At 37.9% G+C, this 21239-nt stretch overlaps 1 protein-coding gene across 6 annotated transcripts in view; it reads left to right on the forward strand.

Annotated features, from left to right (window-relative positions):
• The window catches only part of gkap1 (G kinase anchoring protein 1), a 34973-nt gene extending 14068 nt beyond the window's left edge, over nucleotides 1–20905 (forward strand). Inside the window, exons 2-11 of one of the 6 annotated variants that reach the window (XM_078214473.1) lie at nucleotides 487–648; nucleotides 2455–2532; nucleotides 5362–5488; nucleotides 9805–9827; nucleotides 10265–10408; nucleotides 12312–12413; nucleotides 12500–12563; nucleotides 16990–17060; nucleotides 18288–18365; nucleotides 19896–20905. In XM_078214473.1, coding sequence (XP_078070599.1) covers nucleotides 487–648; nucleotides 2455–2532; nucleotides 5362–5488; nucleotides 9805–9827; nucleotides 10265–10408; nucleotides 12312–12413; nucleotides 12500–12563; nucleotides 16990–17060; nucleotides 18288–18365; nucleotides 19896–19937 — 891 coding nt within the window. In that variant the 3' untranslated portion in view covers nucleotides 19938–20905. Of the gene's footprint in view, nucleotides 1–486; nucleotides 649–2454; nucleotides 2533–5361; nucleotides 5489–9803; nucleotides 9828–10264; nucleotides 10409–12311; nucleotides 12414–12499; nucleotides 12564–16989; nucleotides 17061–18287; nucleotides 18366–19895 lie in introns of all 6 variants that reach the window. The other 5 variants (XM_078214474.1, XM_078214476.1, XM_078214478.1 and 2 more) reach the window with 5 other exon arrangements.
• Nucleotides 20906–21239: the final 334 nt, after the last annotated feature.

Below are 21239 nucleotides of genomic sequence, written 5' to 3' on the forward strand. Positions count from 1 at the left end.
TTAAGGTCTGTTCAAGTTTATCAATGTACCTTAAAGTTAAACAAGTCCCTAAATCCTATTTCTTGACTAGTATTGTATCCTCTGTTGCAACAGTTACCTGAATTTGAAATCAAAGAATCAGCTTTTGAAATTTATATAATCCTATTGCCTTAAGCCTAGGCTTAAAATAATGTGATTGTGAAAATGATAATTTGTTTAGTTAAAATGTAAGAATTTGATTGTGTTGTGATTTTTTTTTCCACCTCCTCCCCTCCACAACTGGAAATTACTGTGTGGAATTTCATGAATTTGCGAAGGCACTGAATTTAACCAATGACTGTAACTCATTCAAATATGGCTTTGATCCCTTCTAATAAAGTGACTGAAAAGACAAACCAGAACAATTACAAAATGATTGTGTCATCAAATCGTTTGTCGTCAGAATCAATCTTGACTTTAGTCTACTACAAAATATACATTTTGATTTGTTCTTTTTTCTTTTTAAAGCTAAGAAATCTAGCCTTTGGAAAAAATATTTCAAAATCCTGTGCTATTGCTACTCCCAGCGTGAATACTGGATCTTTGCAGTCGGAGCAATTCCTGAACAGCCAGAATTTACCAGTAGCAGAGGGTGAGAAGTGGGAACAGTGGAGAGAAAAGGACGAACAGGTAAGAATTGTTGATGGAAATCAAATACCAGTAATGCTTACAATATTCTGAAATTGAATGCCTTAGTAATGTTGTAACCATCAGTAGTTAATTATATTGTAGTCATTTACAATAAATCTTTTCATATTATTTTTCTTAACATTGCTGTTGGTATCTACCCGGCAATGTGGAAAATTGCCCAGGTATGTCCTGTACACAAGAAACCGGACAAATTCAACCCAACCAATTACCGCCCCATCAGTCTACTTTAGATCATCAGTAAAGTGATGGAAGTGGTCATCATCAGTGCTATCAAGCTGCACTTTACTCAGTAATAACTTGCTCATGAACGTTCAGTTTGGGTTCCACAGGGTCACTCAGCTCCTGACCTCATCATGGCTTTGGTTCAAACATGGACAAAAGAGCTGAACACCAGAGGAGAGAGCGGACTGCCCTTGATGTTAAGGCAGCATTTGACTGATTGTGGCATCGAGGAGTCCTAGCAAAATGGAGTCAATGGGAATCGGGAGGAAAATCCTCTGGTGGTTAGAGTTGTACCTGACACAATGGAAGATGGTTGTGATGATTGAAGGTCAATCATTTCAGCTCCAGGACGTCACTGCTGGAGTTCTTCAGGATAGTGCCTTGGACCCAACCATCTTCAACTGCTTCATCAATGACCTTCCTTCCAGCATAAGGTCAGAAGTGGGGATGTTCGCTGTTCAGCACCATTTGTGACTCTTCAGATACTGAAGCAGTCTACGTCCAAATGTAGTAAGATCTGGACAATATCCAGGCGTAGGCTGACAAGTGGCAAGGAACATTTGCGCCAGGCAATGACCATCTCTAACAAGAAAGGATTTAACCATCTTTCCTTGGCATTCAATGGCATTACCATAGCTGAATCTCCCACTATGAATATCCTGGTGGTTACCATTGACCAGAAACTGAACTAGGCTAGCGGTATAAATATTGTTACTACCAGAGGCAATCAAACGCTAGGAATCCTGCGATCCGCCATCTACAAGGGACAAATCAGGAGTGTACTCTCCACTTGCCTGGATGAGTGCAGTACCAACAACACAAGAAGCTCAACATCATCCAGGACAAAGCAACTGCTTAATTGCTACCCCTTCCACAAATATTCATCTCTCCTCCACCACGGGCGAACAGTGGCAGCACTGTGTACCATCTACAAGATGCACTGCAGGAACTCACCAAGGTTCCTTCGACAGTACCTTCCAAAACCACGACCAGAAACTGAACTGGACCAGCCATATGAATACTGTGGCTACCAGAGCAGTTCAAAGGCTAGGGATTCCTGCAGTGAGTAACTTGCCTCTAGACGCCCCAAAGCCTATCCACCATCTACAAAGCACAAGTCTAATACCACTACCATCTGGAAGGAAAAGGGCAGCAGATACCGAGGAACCCCACCACCTGGAGGTTCCTCGCCATCCTGACTTGGAAATATATCGTCATTCCTTCAATGTTGCTGGATCAAAATCCTGGAACTCTCTCCCCAAAAGCACTGTGGGTGTACCTACACTTCAAGGACTGCAGCAGTTCAAGAAGGCAGCTCACCACCACCTTCTGAAGGGCAACTGTTGGCCTTGCTAGTGATGCCCACATCCTGTAAATGAAAAGAAAATGCCCAGTACTAAAAGATTATAGACTGCTATTGACCAGGTATTGAGAATTTTGAAAACATTTAGTAATTTAAGACTGCAGAGACCTTTTAATACAGATTAATGTTGCAACTGGTGTATTTCTGGAACTAATGAAGTTTCACTAAACCTTGTGTGTTTTTTATTGTTTTGTAAATAGCTGACGAGTGAATTATATGAAGCAGATCTCCAAAAAGCTTTACTGATTAGCAAGTTGGAATATGAGGAACACAAGAGTGTACGTAAATATCTGACATCTGAAAAATAAGTTTTTTTTTAAATTGTCACAGCATGAGATACTATCTGAGAGAATTGAGATAGATACACTGTTCTATCAGGGTTTTGCATGAAAAGTATCTTGCGTGGATACAGGTGCCTCTTATTTTATCTGCAATGCAAGTAGCAGCACTCCTGAAACATAAAAAGTTTACCTGTAATGTCTCCGAGTAATTTCATTTTTCTGGATGATGCCTGGTCCGTTTTAGAAGAAATCCAAATGTAAGCATGCCCATATATGTTCTGACTCACTTTTGTCTTGTTTCCCATCCCAGTTTATCCTGTCAGATAAGTTTTTCTTTCACGTCGTAATCATTATTAACTTCAGCACTTTGCAGCATTCAGATGAATTTTACACTTGTATACACTGCAGAAAGAAATAAACTATACACAAGGATTTAATTTTCACAATCAATTAGTTTGTTAACCGTGAATCAATTTAGGAATAAATCTTGCCTTTTTGTGCACCTGATTATGAAATATAAAAATAATATCCAAGAAAACACATTCTGATTGATATAAAGTTTCCTCGCCCATCAGCATGTACACCTGAAGCAAAAGGCCTGTTTTTATTTTTGCCCTTGAATCATTTCTGTGTTTTGCTATGTGTTCTAAATAGTTCAAGAGCTGCTTATTCCTTACATTAGTAGTTTGCACATCTCAACTTTTACATAACTTTTAAGAATCAATACATTTTGAATACAATGAACAAAGTCATCTGACCATGTTAGTTTAGCTTCAGGAATATAAGAACAGGCATAGGCCATTCAGCACCTTGAGCCTGGTCCCTCTATTCAGTTACATCAGATCTGATCTGTACTCAACATTCTCCAAGGTCAGAACATTTTTCCTGAAGTGTGGTGCAGAAAATTGAACACTAATTCAGGTGAAGACTGACCAAATACAAGCAAAGCATCACATTTTCATTTTTGTATTCCAGTTTCCTTGGGATAAATGCCATCATTCTATTAGCCTTTTTGATTTTCTACTTTGTGCCTTTTAGCATTTAGTAATTTCTGTACATGAACACCTAAACTCCTTTGCTGCTCCGCAGTTCTTACTCCAGAATTAAGAAAATATTCCAATTTGTCTTTCTCTGATCAAAAGTAGATTACTCCAGTCTTCTGCATATTGATCTCCACCTGCCATAGTTTTGCCCACTTTGTTGTCTGTGCGTGTCCTTTTGTATTTCCCTGCTCTTATCTACACAATATATTCTGCACCCTAATAGTAATATTACAGACAAAATTGGGTATGCAACTCAATTACTTTGTTCAGATAATTGATATATATCATGGAAAACTAAGGCTTCAATATCATTCAGTAACATCACTTGTAATATGCTGCCTGTCAGCTTCTTTCCTTTTATCTCTGTTCTGTCTTATCTCTCCCAACTCTAGTCACAAGGTTGCCTCCAATTTCATATGTTTTTATTTTTACTAATAATGACTTGTGCAATACTTTGTCAAATGTCTTTTGAGAGTTTGTATAGAAGACACCTATAAACCCTCCATTTTCCAGCATGCTAGCCACCTCTTTAAAAATAAAATCAGTTGATTAGTACAACGTGACCTATGTGTTACAGATCCAAGTTGATCTTGTTGTTTTAATCAACTTTTATGATTCCTGTGGAGGAAACATAACCAAAATAAATTTACCAAAGCAGCCTCAAAAGAAAAAATTACTACCGAGATATCATTTTTATAACATTTACATTAACATTCCCCTTCAGCATGACCTAGCTACATAGTTTGTTGTACGCTGTTTCTTCACACAGCGGAGGTCAAAAGTTTTTTTTATAACAGCCTCTTGAGTTTTGTGGATATGGTTATCATCAAAAAGGCACATTTCTACAAATACGCTCCCTCTGGTCAAGACAGTTCTTGCTTTCGCTCTTCCAGAATTCTTTCTGATCTACCAACCAAGAATACCCAGTTCATGATCTGGTCCTCTGATACAAACTGCCAGCTCTTTCGTGTGCCTGAATTGTTTGTACCACTCTTTAAGATTAAGTCCCTTTTAACTTGCTTGAACGTCACTTTCCCAATTGCTTCTGGAATTCTATTTTTCTTTTTAACTGCTAAACAGAAAACTAATCTTTGCATGGAGCTTTGCTGGCTTTTCGCATCTCTTTCTCGCTCTTTTTGTTTTCCCTTTGCATCTGTGTGTTGATTGCCTTAACCCTCCAGCTCTTCTGCTTGTGGCTCTCCTTTGTCCTTTATGGCAGTGGGTTCTTTGCCTTCTCTGTGACTGGTCACACAACTTTTTGTATCTTAACTTCCTGTTGGTGCTGTTTTGAGGTCAAAGGTCACCAGGTCATATAGACCAGTGTTTCTTCACATCTCTCAATTACAATTTTTTTTCCCCTTTACAATTGACACAAACTTTTAAAAGTTCTTCAAACATTCCTGAAAGCAATTCGTAGGTATTTTAAAGAAATTACAAATGTTCCTTCCTGTACTGCTTCTGGGTCAGATGTTGTCATAACTCGTATTTGTCCAAGTACCCACACACTCTCCCCATTGATACTATCGGTTGTGGGAAATTACTAGAAGTTAAATTGACAGGGCTATAAGGCACCAGGTTCTCCTTCACTTCTTAAGTGAAAGAGTGATGTTTACCAATCCAATTGCACAATTTCCTCATTCTCCTTTATTCTCGTCTTTCTAATTGTAATGCAAGACCCTAACTGATCATAGCATTGCTTTAGTTTTGAATCTAAGTTAGTAGCATTAATGTTAAACTTTCATAATTTTTTAAAATTCAAAACCACTTTTCTAATTTTTTGCAGTGTAATGCTAATGATACTTCTCTCAAAACAAAAGGACCAAGTAGAAAAGAAAAAAGAAAACACCTTCAGGGAAAAGATAAACCAGCCACAGTTTCTTTAAAAGATTTTCAAACTGATGGAAGTACAGGTAGTATTGGGGTTATGTTGGTGTTAAATTTCATTTTGAAATGTGCAATTGTTCTTGTAAAAAAGGAACTTTTCTCCATTCTAAAAATTGCAGCCATCTTTTAAATTATATGAAACATTACAGCACAAAAACAGATCTTTTGCCACACTGTGCCATAAGCCAGCTGGTCTAATCCCACCTCCTTACTTAGTTCCTACAGGCTTTAAAATAAAATTGGGCAGGGCAGGTGACATGGAGTTTGGGATAGTCAAGTCTGGAGGACCAAAAGCATGGATGAGGGTTTCAGCAATAGATGGGCTGAGATGAGCAATATTATAGAAGTATAAGTAGGCAGTTTTTGTGATGGAGTCAGAAACTCAGTTTGACGTTAAATAGAATGGTGGGGTTGTGAAATGTGTGTTTTAGGTTGAGATGGAGTCCAGGAAAGGAGATGAAATTGGTGGTGAGGAAATGGAATTTGCGGTGGATATTTTAGGCTTTGTGTCGTCCTCATTTGGAGAGCCCCAAGTCAGATCATTAGATGCCAACCTCACAATTGATTTTATGGTAAATAATTTTGATGACAAAAACTGAAGCTCCATTAACTGTGTGTTTCAATATTTAAATGTGTTTTTAAAAACTCCCTTGTCAAATTTCTCTTTGTGCAAGGCTGTGCCAGCATCCATAAAAGCTGACCACATGATGAGCCTTGGAGTCCAGCCAGCTAAAGTAGGTTCCTGAAATGTGACTTCTGTTGCAAGTTAATAAATGCTTGCATTTTCAATGAGCTGATCCTGTACTCTTCCCATTGCATTCGTAGGTTTGTGAGGATAGTCATCAACTAATTCAATTTTATTTTTGTGTTCTTGGTAAAACTTTGTTTTGACATTTGAATTATAATGAAATAAACAGAAATATTGTACGAAGTGATGAGGTTGAGTAGTGCTTTGGGGTATCCTAATATGTTGGATTAGGTGAGAAGGAGGAGTTCCTCTGGGGCCAATAAAAGCAGCTTTGTGTACTGTTCAGCTGATACCTTTATTCTAAAGGGACTGTGAAGGGACTCTTAATTTAGTTTCCAATGAATCTTGCTATAAATTGTTTTCCTGTTCAATCAAGTGCTTTACAAATGGTTGCCTACTTTGTCACCCCATTTCACAGAGCCCTTGTGATGTACAAGAGGTTCCAAAATCCTTCAGTGAAAAGAAATTTGTGTCCCATGTGCACCCCTCTCTTTCAAAGAGAGTTTTTTACACAGTTGATGTTGGTGTAGATGTAGCTGGTAAACTTTGGATTTTAATGCGAGGTTTGATCATATCATTAGAAATTCCTCCTGTATGTTCATGTTTCACTACAGTTAACTTGCATGGCAACTCTGTTTCATGCATAAACCAGTTTTCCACTGCACTTCTGGAAGCAACACCAGGAGAGTGTGCACAGATCCGAGGTTCAAATGTGGAACTTCTCCGCCACAGTGTCAGCAGCTTCCCATAAGGGAAAACTGCCAGCCTCATCTCTAGGTTGGGAATGTGAGTCAGGTTCGGGATGAACAAATCTTTACTATAATAGGTCTGCAGTCAGGTTGTTTTTAGATGGGACAAGGGTATAGTGAATCATTGCTTGTTTTGGAAGAAGTGAAATACAAGTTGATCCTTTTTATGCAAACGTTAAATAATGAAATTAATTTATTTCTCAATTTAAGGCAGCAGCAGGCAGGAACATTGAATCCTAATAAGGCACAATAAAATGTACAAAAAGCTGCAAAATAATGGGCAATAAAGTTATTTTTAAAGCCACGACAAAGCATTTTTAAAAAAGTGCTAATTATCTATCCTCTAACATCTCAGGGCCAAAGGACTCATGAGAACTTCAATGTAGGGACAAAAAAGCTGCAGAATTCAGGCAAAAAATCTTTTCAACATTTTTTTAAAATGGAATTGGGAAGGGGGCAATTACTTGCGATTGGTTTATTTCTCTATCAGCACAGATGCTGGGACCACATGCAAAACTAAATTTGAGCTGTTCAAAGTTACAGAGTAACAGGTAATTTTTAAAATTAAAAGGGACCTATTTAAACTGGGGAATATTTAAAGATCTGTAGGATGGAATTAAGAGGGGGGCATAGTAGCTGAGAGTCACCCACTTCTCCTTTCTTACTCCCCTGTGTGACCTTCCCACGAAGCTCAGCCCACACTCACTTGCCCAAGGTTTGCTGGGAGCAGAGTTCAGAATCAATCTGAGGGAAATGTTAAACATCAATAGAGAAAATGCATATTTCAGATGTCCTGGACTGAAGACAGGAATTAAATATATATCACCATCAGCCTGGCATTTTTTGCTCTGCTTTTCAAAATGGCCAGTTGCTGGGCTGATAAAATGGCTGCAGTTGTTCACATGCTGGCTTCAGGAAGTTTCTGAGCAGTTTGAAAGTGGACAAAGACCAACACCTCACACCTCCTGAAATGTAATGCCACTTGCATCGTATAAACCTTCAAGCCAAGCCAGCACAATGGCTTAGCAGATGAAATGTCTACCACAGCCAGCTATGGTCAAAAGCAGCTGTTTGTGACTCCTAATCTCTAATGTGGTGTTAATGGCCTATCAGTTACCTGCTCCAAAACACATTATGTTTCAACCAGGGCCATGATAGTCAAGCCAAAAGCTCTCTGTCTCATGATTGAGCTTGAGCTGTCTGAATTCCTTTAATTAATAAACTGTTGGATCTTATCTTATCACTGTTTGACCTCTAAAGTGAAAGAGGACTCCAGGCAGCATTCCGTGTCTGTCTACCATTTACCATCTCACAGGTGGCAGCGGAAAGAGCCCATGCCCAGGCTTAGAATTGCCTGGTCCTTATCTACACTATGAACTACTAGAAGACGGGACTTGTACCTTCAAGACTAATTCAACCCTACTTACCTTCTCCCATTGTGAAAGTCCTCACTTCTGGAAAGACTGGGTCTCCCTGCAACAGTCAGTCAACTAACCTGCGAAGTCACACGCCATTACACTTTTGATTCTAGGACTCTGGACTAACATAAAACCATCACTTGTATTTTTATCATGGTCTTATCTGTATCCCTTTCTTTCCCTTATCCCTCTTACATTGTGAGTGCAAAAAGGATGGATGTTGCGAAACCCACTTCAGCATTTTGTGTGAGAGAGAGAAATAAACTAACCCTCTTGTCTTGAGTTTGCTGTGCGAGTTATTCCTAAAAAGATTAGATCACCCCAAATTTAAGGGTTAGGGAAAATATAAAGTGGGAAGTTCAAAAATCAAAAACACCTTTCTGTTTATGGGCAGGTAGCGATAGGAGAAATCAGGGCTGTTTAATCCCCCGCCTGTTTGTAACATGGGCAATACTCGTTAGTGAGTAATAGTTGGCATTCGTTTTGCATTTCCTTGATAACCTCCATTTCCTAGAGGTAATCTTGCCAATGCCTTGTATAACTGTAGCAAAAATTCCACACTTTTATATTCCATTCTGTTGTTATGATTTTCTGATTTAGTTAATATATACCTATTTACCCTCACTTAATATCTGTATTTCTCTTTTACAGCCTGGAAACTATTCCACTCATTAAAAGCATGTTTGTCAGGCCAATTTGTTTTAATTTTACTGCCGGTATTTATTTTTTATGGCAGTACACAGTGCAGATATTTGGGCCTCTTCATAGATAAGAGAAGCTAGATAAACGCACAAGGGTGAAAGAATAGAAGAATAACCTAATGGGGATTAGATAAAGAAAGTGGGAAGAGGCTTGCATGGAGCATAAACAACAACATGGATTTGTGGGGCTGAATGAACTGTTTCTTTGCTGGAAATACACTGGTACAGGAAGAATACATTGTACTGAATTACAAATCAACCAACTGAAGGAATGGTGGTAAACGATAAGTTAAATATGTCTCATATATGACTACTGTAATCCTGCATCCTAAAGTGCAGTGTTATCAAGATGAATAGAAAATATTATTTCCACTTGATGCCTCATGCAGTGATCCAGATAGAAACTGCCTGTCAGTATAACCATTATTATAATTGTTAGGCAACCCTGAATTGCAAATGTACAACTTCTGAATCAAGAGGCAATTTGGTTTTTTTTGAAAGCTTATTAAAACTTATTCTGGCCAATGTTTGAAAATGCAGGATATTCACCTTTGCATTCTGTAAAAATTCAATTTTGCAGAAATAAGTATGGGACTTAAAAACATGCTGATGTATAGTTTGTGCCACACTCAGTCACAGATTTGTTAGCCAGAATTTAGTGCATGAAATGTGTTGCCTTGTTTACTTATCATACACCATATTAACTTTCATTTTCTATTTCTTTAGATCCGACAAACAAAAAATCTGAGGTATGCAGCTTTGTTTGTGCTTATTTTTTTTACGACAAAAACAAAGGTTCTTTTTATAATTTTATTTATTATGATGCCTGGAATATGAAATGTAATTTTAAAATACATTTAAAGAAAGTGGTAGGCAAATTTAAGGTAATTGACAAAGGAGATGAGTCCTTTTGTATGCAGCGAGTAATGATCTGGAATGCAGCAAAAAGGGAATTGGATACACTTGAAAAGGAATAACATCACAGGGCAATGGGAAAAGGGCAAGAAGTGGAACTAATTGGATAACTCTTTGAAATGTTCAACTCCAAGATGTTGGGCTGAGAGATTTTCAAAATTGACATTAATTCAATGAAATGAGTTTTATAGCAAATTGGTTAGGGATGAGCATGTCTTCAACATGCCTTTCATGTTGGCCTTGGGCTGACTGCTGTATTCTTGTCCCCCAGGAGCCAAAATCCTTGCATGCAACAGCAGAAGAGGATAGCTTCTTCAATAAACTAGAAGAAGATGCAAGTAAAATATTGTTGATGGAGAAGAGAAAACAGTTATCAAGTTCAAATGGATTGGAGATCACTACACAAGAAAGTCAAGTATGTATTTGCTGAAATGTTTTTAAGGTTTCCTTGGTGTTCATTAGTTGAAGCACAATTGTGAAATTTAGCTGCCAACCACATCTTTAAGGCTATTGGATAGGTACTTTCTGTGGGAGGTTAGGGTTAAAGTTGAATTGCAAATGGTTCAGAGAAGTTTGCAGATTGACAAGTGCTTATAAATTTCCAAGTCCTGGTCAGATTTAAAATATGGTAGTGCATCATCCTTTCACTTACTCCTAATTCTGACAGATTGAGAGATAATGGATGTTCTCAAAACTCTTATCACTTAGATGAATATATAGCAATCAAATTTTCACATCGGTTTCAGTGAAATAAGGTTACCTATTCTGAGTAAGTGTTGATTTTTTTTTAAAATGAAAAAAAGCGAGAGTTGAATACAGCTCTCATTCTTATACAATTAATAGTGAAAATAAACTCCAAGTGATTAATTTCTTAGAAAAAAGACTTCTGTTCAGTAGCTATGTCTAAGGCAGTAACCCTTTAATAGCTTTTTAAACTGTCAATTAAACTGTAAACTCAAACCCCTGCAGAAGTAATTGTAGCTTTTGAAACTGCAACTAAGCATTCATAGATAGTAGCCCTTCAACAAAGACCTCTTTTGAAAATGTATGTTTTTCTAACTTACACCAGGTGGCCTGTCAATCCAAGCAGTCTGGAAGTGGCATTTTTTATTAGCTCTCACTAACAGCTTCAGCTTTTTGCTTTTTCATGTTTAAAGAATGCAGTATTTTTTTTAAAAAACTTCAGGTCATGACACTGAAGCAGACTATATCTATCCTTCAATAGCATTTACGTCTACTCCATCAAATTGTGACTCCTATTTAGCAAGTTAAAGTCCTTGCAACAGTGAAAATGGGATCTGTTTGAGTACCAAGTACAAATGACCCTGCTGAGTTTGAGTTTTCCATCCTCTGCGAATCATGTCCCAGTCCTGCTGAGACAAATTGGACCTGTTGGAAATATGGGCAAGACGTCCGCATCTGGGTTCCACCTACAACTTTTAAAGGACTATTCCTGACCCCCAAAAGTATGTCCCTGAGAGTGACTCAATACAGCAAACAGATGGAGAAAGCTAGCTACTGCCATGGTACCAATAATATGTAATTGCTGCAGAAATGGCTAACAGCTATGCCAGATGTCCTGATGGAACTTCTGAGTGTTAAGTTGTTCGTCAATGAATGTGCTGTTAGCTGGCAGCAAACTACAATCAGAGTAATTTGTGAAATTACTAAATTTTCTACTGCCCTGTTCGTACGGTGCTCAAATTTCAGTTACTTCCCTTGCCCAGTTTTATGGCTCTCTTTAAAGTTCCTGCAGAGGTCCAGTTGATGTTTTGTTAAAATTGTACAGTTCAACCATGTGGATAATTCCAATTTCTTTCTTGCAAATTGATGACTGAATTAACCAGTAGGTAATGGTCCATTTTATCCAGTTGTTTTGAATGTTGTTTTTAATATAAGGCTTGTAAACATTATGCAGGATTGAGCTGCATTTTAAAAATAGTTGATCTAGCGCTGTGCAATATATACATTCGCAGAATGAAATAGCCATGTATTGATAATGCATCTTGTAAGTAACTATTAATCTCTAAAAAGACTTGGGCCCAGAAATTGCATCTGGAATATCAGTGATTAACACCTATATCTGGACTTAGTTTTTTATGGAGCTGTTAATCCATTTATTTTAAATGCATCGACATCTCCACTAAAACAGATGAATTGCAGATAAATGTATATGACATTATCATTCTAGTATCCCATAGCATAATTTCTTGAATCTATATTGGGTGATTGATGGAGAGCTGAATGTTAATATGGAATAAGGAAACCTTTAATGTAATCAAGAGATGTATTGATTTTTCTTTTTCTGCTATCAACAGGAAGCTATTTCCAATAATGCAAGAACTGAACACTTAAAAGATAAACTGGAAAAGAAAGATATGAAAATTCTTCAGTTGAAACAAACTGTTGTGCAGTGGGAAGTAAGTCTTTAACTTTTGCTGTTGTATTTATGAACAAGAATCTTATTGGCGTCTTACTGATATTTTCCAGCTTCCCTCCTAAATAGGCGAAATATAAAGAAGTAAAGGCTAGAAATGCTCAGCTTTTGAAGATGCTACAAGAAGGTGAAAGTAAGTACTTTTATATAGATATTTGTAAACTATGCAGGTTGACCAGTGCACCAGAAAAAGTGCAGGAATAGGCTATTGAGCCTTCAAACTTGCTCCGTCATTCACTTAGATAAGGCTTGTCCAACCTTTTCGGGGAGGGGGGGTGTGGTGCACATTTCACTCGGGGGTCGATTACCCAATTTTGGAAAGTTGTTATGCCAAACTTTATTACACGTGAATTTAAAAAAAAGAGTTAGAATAAAAACTACTTAGCAAAATAAACCTGTGTAATAAATAAAGGTGAGTATTAGAGTGCAATAGGGTGAATGTGTGTGATTCTAGCTAACACTTAGTCGTGGGGTGCTCACTTACTCACACTCACTTACTCATACTCACAGAATGCATGATTTGTGTGGTGGGTCATGGTGAATGAAAACCCTGAGCCTGGGAGTGAGCAAAGTGGACACACTTTGCCCCCGCACACTTTCTCTCTCTCTCCTCTCTCCCCCTCAGACTCCTCTCACTCTCTTCCCCTCATACTTTCTCATCTGGGTGGGATTGTGGTCGGTGCAGACTCGATGGGCCAGTACCTTGGCTTCATTTACCTCTTTTTACCTCTCTTTGCTCCATATTCCTTGATTCCCCCTTATCAACCAAAGATCTATCTCTTTTGTTTTAAAAGCTCCATTTGTCCCAACATCTGCAACCATTTGGCACACTGAGTTTGTATTCTAGTACCTCCAATGACTGGTGTGATGCAGGTTGTTTTCCAATCTAAAACATTCAGTGCTGACATTGAGTAATTTCAATTTTGTTCATGTCGAGCCTGATTTTTTGCTGCATCAAGGTATCTGTAACTTGGATTTATCCTTGCACTTTTAAGTCTTTACGGGGTAAATTGTTGAAATAACAACACAGCAAGGGAAACAGGCACCTGGGTCTGAATGAACAAGCAACCAAAAGTCAGTCTTTGATCAGTAAGATAAAAGGATTGTGAAAAGAACAGGAAACACTAAGGAAAAGAGTGAAGCAGAGTGGGTGAATTCAAAGTCAAATCAGGAAGAGAAATAGGGAAAGGAAGGTTGGATTAAGAGACGAGACCATGGAAAAGTTTAAAATTTAACATCTCCAAAAATAATTCCAACCTGGAGGAATGAGGCTCCACTGTTGTCATTGTTAATTTTCAGTCCCAGAGAGGTTGATTGGGAGAAATTAAAACTAATCATGTCGTTGAAGAGAGACATGGGGCTGAAATTTCCCTTTTAAGGTGGGAATTGCAAATTGGGCCAATTTCTAGCATTGCAATCCCATCTCCTGTGTGGCCTTTTTACCCTTGAGAATCAGCACCTGGCCTCAAAGCAGGCTGGGGGCTCAGCTCCTTTATCTTGGAAATGTAGTGGGAGGCTCCCTAAATCATGCTCCGCTAACCCATCACCACCCATATCTATTCATGCAACATCCATGATGTACGGAACTCTTGAGCTCTCTAATAATATTGGGAAGTCTTTGAGATGTTCATGAAGCTCCAAAATAAATATTTATTGAAAAACCACTTCAAAAAACATAATCCTCTTAAGTGGTCATAAAACTGGCAAGATCAATAAACTCTTGACAGCTGTGTCATAACCCCTGCTGAGCTGAATCCATAAATGGGATTGAGAACTCAGCCACACCTGCGTCAAGAGATGCTATTGAAAGACTGTATCAACACCCCCTGATGAGGTGAATCCATTAGTGGAGTTTGAAACTCAACCAAGCATTCATGATGGAAATCCATTGACAGCTGTATGAAAAAAATTCCTTCAGAGTTTAATACATCAAAACCGTTGAAAACAGTGGAAGACCTCAGCCATCTGTTCAAGCTTGAAAACAGGAGAATAGATATCTGACTATCATTCAGTTAATGGATTACATCATGGGACAAATGACAGTCAAATCTGATTGATACTGTTCAGAAGACCACTTTATCAATTGGATACTGTATTTTAATGATGTGAACACTTTTCCACTTTGACAATTGCTTTGACTTTGTTCTTGCCTTGCAAAACCAGAGTCCACGACTCCTCTGAGCTGTCATGAACAAAGTTGCCTATCAAAACAGGCCCAACTCATCAAAAATAATGAGGGGTATCTAAAATTCCAAACCTGCAATGGAGCCAACCAACAGGAACGTGGAGTGCAGGTCATGATCTGCCCCCTTTCCCATGCCAATCAAAATAGCCAGAGATTTAGGGCGGGTCCTTTGCTTGTGGAACCTACATGCCTCCATTTCTGCTTGCCTAATGGCGGGGTGGGAAATTCAGCCAATAGACTTGAAATTGATGATGGGACTTACTTTCTGCAGTGAGTTCAGTTAATATTTACTGTGGAAATACAACAACTTCACTCTATTCAATACATTGCAGTGGTGTGGCAGATAGTGAGATGATTTTTGAAAGTTACTTCCAGAGTGTGGTGCAACTTGGACAATAATGTTTCAATGTTTGTCATTAACTGTGCATTTAGCACTTACCTGAAGTTGCTGTGCTGTTTGCACAAAAATAATGGCCATCACCATTAGCTTTTATTGCTCTTTTAACAGCAAAAGCTGGTCCATCGTAACCATTTCAAAGATATTGCAAAGCTACTTTTCAATGAACTTGTCCTTTCCCACCCTCAGCCCCCCAACAAGCTAAACATACCGCAATCTCAGAGAAATGATTAAAAAGCCAAAAACAGTACAAGAATCCAGATTGGAGATTCTGAGTTCTCCAACTGTTGGGAAAATTGAGTTCTAATCATGGTCTAGACTTGGGTATTCACCATTCTCCAGTCCAAATAATGGATCACAATATTTGTGCAATGTAAAGCCAACTTTGAGTTATTTTGGTTATAAATTGGCATACTTTAAAGACTATTTACTCCCACCGTACAATATTCCAATAAAGTGCAAGTTATTTCAAGTTGAAAATTAACTGAGAATTCTTGTTTACTGATCAATGGAATGAATTTTTAATGTATTTCCTGTGTTAATTGGAGTCTTCAACATACTTTATGTCTGATCACAATTGCGATTGAGGTCATTGGTATGAAGTGTAGACCAATGAGAAGCCCATCATTGAGCCATTCAGTTCAGGTGACTCCGTCAGCTTGTTTTCAATTCATTAAGTGAGTTTAAAATAATTCATAACTTAAGGGATGGACAACTAGATGTATTCAGTTTGTCAAAGTCATACAATGTGAATGTGTATGTTAAATTGCATTCTAAATCTTGAAAATGATAGAATCATAACAGACTTTAATTAAACATTAAGGAATTTGTTTAATATCTTGATCAGGATCTAGTCTGGATCATTTAACAAAGAACCATCACCTTAATTCACCAGTCTCCTTTTTTTATTCACCTGTTTAACTTTTTCATTATTTTTCCCTTATGCCGAAAGGTCATCACCACTTCTGTTCTTATCTGACAAGTTGCTATATGTGAGTTGTTCACCCAAGGCATTGGACAAGATTAAGTGCAGTCTTCAGGTGAAACAGAGTTAGGGGGTGGGAGATAATTAGACCAGAGCGCACAGTCATCAATCAGCCCCCATTTTAAAGTAGTCAATTTTATCCTTATTTTGATATTTGTTCTGATAGTTCAAAAGCAAATCTTCTGGCAGAGTTGGTTAGAGCTTAGGAATTGCCTGTGCAATACAGTTTATTGTATTGAGGTAGATCAGATCTGAGACTGTTGTGTTTAATTAAAGGAACATTACTTGAAGATGTTTTCAAGCAGACCAAACCAATAGAATTGTATGTTTCATAATATTCTCCTTCTCTCTCACTACCATTTTTTTTCCCCTCTGTTTTCACGTTTTTCCCTCTTTTTTTGGTATGTTGCCAGTATCTTGATTTGTGCATGCTTTCTTTAGCCATTTCTTCAGTTCATTGCTCTGATCTCTTGTGAGCTGTTCTTTCTTTTTGCACAGTCCAGTATGAGATCCTTTCCACGCAGGCTTTGTGGAGTACTTTTTGCATATATTTTCCTCTTGAGGCTGCTGCTTTTAACCCTCACCTTAAAATATGTTTATTTAAACCACACATTCAAGGACTTATTTCATTTTCCCGTAAGATATTACTTGTAACATACGGATATTTGTGCATTAAGTTAGCGGGTGGGGGTAATTTTAACCAAAGTCAGCCATTGGCAAACTGCCATAATCAGGTCCAATGCACGATTGTTTTTTTCTCAGTGGAAAGTAAATGTGCCGCATGCCTAATAGGCAGCTGAACTGATCACAAGTTTCCAGTGGGTGAGCCAGATACAATTTATTCCTGTAGTTTATGTGTAATGTATAATATTTGTGAGAATAAACACAATATGTCAGTGTGTGTCTAGGGGTACTTCCTAAATATCAGATATTCGAACTTTTTGATATTGCTGCACTGTTGTGTGTTATAATTGTTTTACTTTATATTTCAGTGAAAGATAAAGCAGACATACTTTTACAAGTTGATGAACTCTTAACCATCAAGGATGAACTAACTTCACAGGTAATAGCAGTAACTACAAATTATTGAACATGTAGTGTTAACTGCGGTTTATAAGTGATCTGCTTAACACAAGGAAATATAGAAAAGTAGCCTGAGTTAACTAAATGTTGCTCCATAGTATCATTTTATCTCATTGGGTTGAGATTAAAACTATGATGTTGGAGTGGGGAGTTTCATTTAAATAAGGAATGTGCTAGCTGATGTCATATAGGGAACTGCATTTGGCCTCTGACCTCCGAAGGTAAGTAGTGGAAACTCACCATCGATCAACCTGAGAAGTGCAGGTGTGTGGATGCCACCAGTCAGATTTAACTAGCATCAAAGAAAAATCAGATTTGGCTTTGATGTATCATAAGACAAATGGATCAGGGATTCTCAACCTCAGGCCTTAAGATTTTAAGGGGTCCGCCAATGGTTTTCCCTTTCCACTCCTTTGATCCCTGAAAATTATAGGATTTGGGACACTCTGTTACTTTCTATCCCCAAGTCACGAGTCGACACCAACACAGTATCACTTTTGTCATTGGCCTGCAGAGCATATGAAGAGCCGGAAATGCCACTTGCCAGTCGGGAGCTCATGGTCATCAGTCCAACATCATGATGCCAGAGACAGTGCATCCAGTCTCAGCTAGCTATTCCCACTTGGATCATTAATAACAGAAAAGAAGGGAAGTGAGAGCTGGCCCAGCTGTCACTGCCATTGATTTTTGTCATTCTTAACGGCTCCAGTGACCATCTACCCAATTCTAACAGAATTCTAACAAGCGCAAGTGAGCCCAGATGAATAATGAGCATGAAGTACATCTGTGCCCGTTTAAGTCACCTCCACCTTTTGACAATTATTGTTGAACACCAACAACAATTTAGTAAAACAAAGATAATATTTAATTCTAGAATACATTTTTATATGGTAAAATACTTGTGTAGCAAGGGATTCATTTTGTAACATGGAAGGGAAGGGAAAAGGATGAGAATGGCTGAAAAGGACGGTTATATAATGGTCACTTGAGGGTATAAATTGGTTATAAAACAAGTAACGAAAGTGACTGCAACATTTTGGAGTGAGAAGAAAAATAAACCAAGATAGTACAAATCAACAATGTTAGGCTCAGCAGTCAAAAAGTGCTGATTGCTCAGATGTCCCAGTGGGTGAGCTGTTGTCACTTACATGCTGATAACATTGGTGTTATGTGTTTGCTTATTCAAAGTTTTATTCTCTTTGCGTAGGTTACTGGGCTACATGCAGCTCTGGAACAAGAAAAATCCAAGGTCAAACTACTACAAGCAGAGTTAACAAAATTTCAGGTAAAATGCTTACCAAAGTGTTCTGTCTTTTTAACATTACAGATAGGTAACTGTTAACCGTTCAAATCATTTTGTGTTTTATCGCCTATTGCTTAACAAACCTCTACTTGATATTGTTAGTGCTTTCTAATTCTTAGTCAGTTGGATGCAATGAATTGTGGTACTCTGTGCTTCCCTTCTGAATTAGTTGTTCCGTCTCTGAAAAGGTAAACATGCTGATAGCTCATGTTGCAGCTATAAGGCAGTCTTATACCATGGAAGATACAGAACCAAGAAGGAGCAAAAATACTAAGTAGAAGACTCATGACCACTGCATTAATTATTCCCTAAAGCCTTGTTACAGCCTACGAAAAACATTTCTATGCAAAGACAAAGCCTCTCCAGGGAGGTGGTAACTGATCTCTTGTTGCATTCTGAATGACGAGCTTGGGAATCATCTTCAGTCAGTGCTGCTAACATCAGGAGAACAACAATACTCCATTTTTATATTACTTGTTTTCAGGCTAAAACATGGGACAGCATATTTGCTGATCAGTCTGCAGACATGTAGAAAGACATTATGGAAAGTTTGATATGCATACTTCTGTTTTGAACAGAACCTATAATCCTAAAGGTAGCAACTTACATACGCCCTGCGGTATAATTAATAATGACAAAATGTCCCATCAGCCCAATCAGAAATATCATGATGTTCATAAATTGAAGGAGTTTTCTTTCCTTTAATATGAGAATGTTACTCATTTTTTCACTGATATAGTATTGTTCATTTTAATGCATGCATTGCCTCAGAATACCTGTTATTTTTATGTCTAGCCAATCTTATTTTAGCAAACTCATGCATGAGAGAGAGACTCAGTGGCTGAGTGTTAGAAGAATAGAGTTTGTAACTGTGGATTATAAACTCCATGCACAACCATGTTGAGGGTTTAAAGTATGATCTGATGTGACTCTGGAATTCTTTGTTATTCAGCAGGCTTTTTTGTGCTGAGTGTTCTCGGTGGCTGGATCATTCTGGCGACTGACTTATGTTCTTTAGAAATTTGTTAGAACATAATAGTGAGGTGCTGCATGTTATGTAGTATGATTGTTGATTAACATATTGGTGTAGGAGGAACTCAGAAAGTCACCCAAGTATCCTTCCAAATAGCGCTCGTTTCGAATCTGAATTTGAATATGACATCTTGTAAATTTATAATCAGGAGAGAAAAGAATTACTAAAATTACTGATATTAATCAGTGTCTCTTCCCCACTGTGTCTCTGTTGCACGTCAACAGTTGATGACTAGGACCTGCTGCACAAAACAGTTGAAATGCAAAGCAAATTGTAGCTTTTGTTCATTAGTATAAAACATGTTTTAACTTTTATTGAATTATATAAAGGAGAATGTTGTTGTTTCTTTTAAAAACAGACACTTTCACATTAGAATTTCTTCTAAATTGCTAAGTAATGCGGTAGGACAGGTTAATTCTTCAAATGTTCCACAGAAAACATTGATTAAATGTACTTTTTTTCTCTCTTGGAATCTGCAGGGAGGCAAGAAAGGGAAGAAAATGTCTGAATCCGATCACTGAAGGTCGCAGCATTTACATACTGTGAAGCCCAGGGCAAAAAAAAACCCATAAGAAAACCTTCCTTCAGGGTGCCATCGTAGAACTTTCTAGTTTTTTCATAACCATTGGATTTTACAATTGATTTATTTTGCAGTTATTTAAAACTTTGTGAAAGCTCTTCTCACCTCACACCATGGCGGGGGGAGGGGGGCGGGGGAGGAGGCAGGATGGTATCTTTCTTTGTTAAATTTCCTTTTGATGGAACCGTCATGGTATCAATAGCTGAATGATGTTTTTGGTGCTTAACTGCTGCTCCAGTGCTCCTGAGGTTTAAAGTAATGAATTTTCTTGTTTTTCAAACAATTAATTTTGATTTGTGATTAGACTTGTACTTTAGACAGGGTTCCCTGCTATTTAATAAGTGAGAAAATTGTTTACACCATCTCATATCAACTGTATGTGACTGCTGAGTGTCCAATTTGACAAGTAGATTGAAACTAAAAATGTGCAAAATGGTGTGAGGTCACAGAGTGTGGTACAGTACTGTTTTTTTTAACCTCATGCGAGCCATTTTAGACAAGTAAAAGGACGGTTATGAGAGTGGGTGAGATGAGGGGGAAATAAATAATTTCTAGCAAAATTAGTTTGTGTGGTTTCAATTGAGCTTCCATTCACTACTCCACAGTGTAAAAGGAATGGAAAACTCTGGTCATCCTGTAAAGGGAGAGGTTGAGCAATATTTTCAGAATAATGTAGGAAGGGTTCAACATCGTGGTCCTTGCTACATTTGATCCTAGTGTTAAATGGAAAAATATTCAGCTTCCCAACAATCCTTACCTTGCTTAAGAGCATGTACAAAATAAAAGGGCATTTTTAAGTAACCCAGGCTTTGTTTTTGAAGTACAAAATAGTTCCCATTTTGGTGATCAGTATTGAAGCATGTTAAAATGCCAAACTTTTAATACCAATAAATTGCAAAGTTTAATTCACCCAATCTTGACATATTTTATGCTCGTGTGCATGATTGTGTGTGCTTGTGCAGATATTAGGAATGGGCCTGGCCAGCAACACCCGCACCCTGTGAAATAATGTTTTAAAACATGCACACTTGTTTCAAACATTTTCAATCAGCTGACACCAATACTGGGTCTTGATCCGATTTTCCAGCCCTGTGGTTGTCTTTTCATATAGATAGGTTATCTTAGTCAAACCCAATTTTGTCTATTCGTGCTGAGACGGAACAACAATTTATGTTGTTGGTGTTCACAATCATAGGCAATCTTATTCAGCTCTCGAGTAGATTGAAGCTTGATCTGAACACAT

Source organism: Mustelus asterias, chromosome 6 (assembly GCF_964213995.1).
Source record: "Mustelus asterias chromosome 6, sMusAst1.hap1.1, whole genome shotgun sequence".
Lineage (NCBI taxonomy): Eukaryota > Metazoa > Chordata > Chondrichthyes > Carcharhiniformes > Triakidae > Mustelus > Mustelus asterias.